Consider the following 1,887-nt stretch of genomic DNA (forward strand, 5'->3'; position numbering starts at 1 on the left):
TGAAATCTTTCATGGGTCTTTTCTTGACTGTTATGAAATCTTTCAGTATTCTGCTAATGTAAAGAACAATACTTTCTATATGCATATTAGGACCCTAAACAGCATGACTATGTTTCTCTTGCTATTACAATAAAGACAAGAGGTGGGTTTGATTAAAGATTACTTCTTATGATCCTATTTCTCTTGTTAATTGCAATAATAAGTCTTTGCTACTCTAATCTGAACTTATTTGTTTTATTCGCTGTTTCCATTTGGAAAATAGCTGCAAAACATCCAGGTAATGAGGCACTGCGCGCCCATGAAATGTTTGAAATGTCATTTGCATTGATATATTGTTTTCTGAGCACTTCATTTTTACTTCTTTTGCGAGTTTCTCAGTCTCCCAATGCATCAAGTTTGCTAATTTGTCCATGCAGGCATTCCGGTTTTTAGACTTAACCAAAATCTAGTTCTTAAAAGAACGAAGCCCACATTCGCAAAAAAAAAAAAAGAACGAAGCCCTCCATGTGCGTCATTTCTCTTAAGCATCACCATTGAGTAAACATGTTTAATATACCTATCATTAGGGTTAAGGCTACCGAGCTTGGGTTTAGTTCGTATGGTTGGTAGCAATTTTTTTTTATCATTGAATGTAAATATTCATCGCATTTGGACCTATGCTTAATCATAGAAGTACTAATTCCATGTCTTTATGTGCTGTTTTCAACTTTGTGTCCCATCATCTTTTACATATTACACCAGCCTAACTATGACAGCATATAGAAACATGTTCAGAAATAGATGAAGCAACAACTCTTGCCTCTTACGTAAAAAACCATAAGAGTAACACCACATTATTTGGCATAGACTTCAACGCCAATTTATGTCTCATGGGCCATTTGGCACAGCGGGTGATCTAGTGAAGTGACGTCGATTTGTTGATTCTATGACTCCCGGCGAAATTCAGGCAATTTATCTGAACCTGAAGCGCGTACGCACACTGGACATGTGTTACATCTCGAACTGTGCGTACCCGAATCAGTAAATCGATGAACCTGTAATAACTTTTAACTAATCTCGATTTTCTTGTTCTTCTTCAGCCTTCGTGTTATCCCGAAAATGCATGCACCTGACGTGTGCTGATCAAGAGGAAGCCGCGTGGATGATCCCGCCGCGGCCGCCGGCGCCTTCTTTCGGCGCCCCGGGCCGCTGTGGCCCCATAAGTCCGGCCGTGCGCGGATGGGTCCTGTTGCCGCCAGCGCCTTGCATCGGAGGCGCCGCCCTTGCCGCCACATGCATCAGCTCTAGCGGGACGGGAGAAGCCTCATGGATGATCCCACCCTGGCCGCCGGCGCCCTCTGCCGGCGCGCCTGGCCGCTGCGGCGCGGGGGCGGCGAATGACGGACGGATCGCCCCACCGGCGCCTTCCCTCGAGGCTGGAAGCGCCCTCGCCGTCGCCCCCATGAACTGGCTCGGGAGGGACCACACGTACCGGACCAGCTGGAGGAGGAACGAAGGTGAAGGCGACGCCATTGTCGATTAGCTGCGGCAAAGGTGGAACGAGCACAAGCTTCCGGTGACCGGTCTGCTCCGTGCAACGGTGTAAAAGTGTCGTCTCTCCTTTCTCCCTTTCTCCGTCCCCTTAATGGGTCGCTAGCTGTGTTTCTTTTGCATGGATGCCGCTGACGAGCTCTATTTACGGGGGCCACGTCGTGGACGCGCGCGGAGCAAGCTCGGGGGCGACCCAAGTTAGCCACTGAACGGGTCCGAGCCACCAAAACGTACCGTCCGCGTGGAATGCTCCATCTTCCGTCGCTTGCGACTCGCAAGAACTTCGAGAGTTTGAAGGATTCCGACGTATACGTACGGTTCAGTTCAACGACGTGGATGCGTTCGTGTGAAAATTAG

General features: G+C 48.1%; 1 protein-coding gene across 1 annotated transcript; it reads right to left on the reverse strand.

The window, feature by feature from the left end:
- Positions 1-777: 777 nt before the first annotated feature.
- LOC123141070 (ribosomal large subunit pseudouridine synthase B-like) lies at positions 778-1,660 on the reverse strand. Its single transcript, XM_044560305.1, has one exon. It carries the CDS (start codon positions 1,510-1,512, stop codon positions 1,123-1,125), a length of 390 nt encoding a protein of 129 aa, XP_044416240.1. The 5' UTR covers positions 1,513-1,660; the 3' UTR covers positions 778-1,122.
- Positions 1,661-1,887: the final 227 nt, after the last annotated feature.

The sequence above is a fragment of the Triticum aestivum genome, chromosome 6D, assembly GCF_018294505.1.
Source record: "Triticum aestivum cultivar Chinese Spring chromosome 6D, IWGSC CS RefSeq v2.1, whole genome shotgun sequence".
Taxonomy (NCBI): domain Eukaryota; kingdom Viridiplantae; phylum Streptophyta; class Magnoliopsida; order Poales; family Poaceae; genus Triticum; species Triticum aestivum.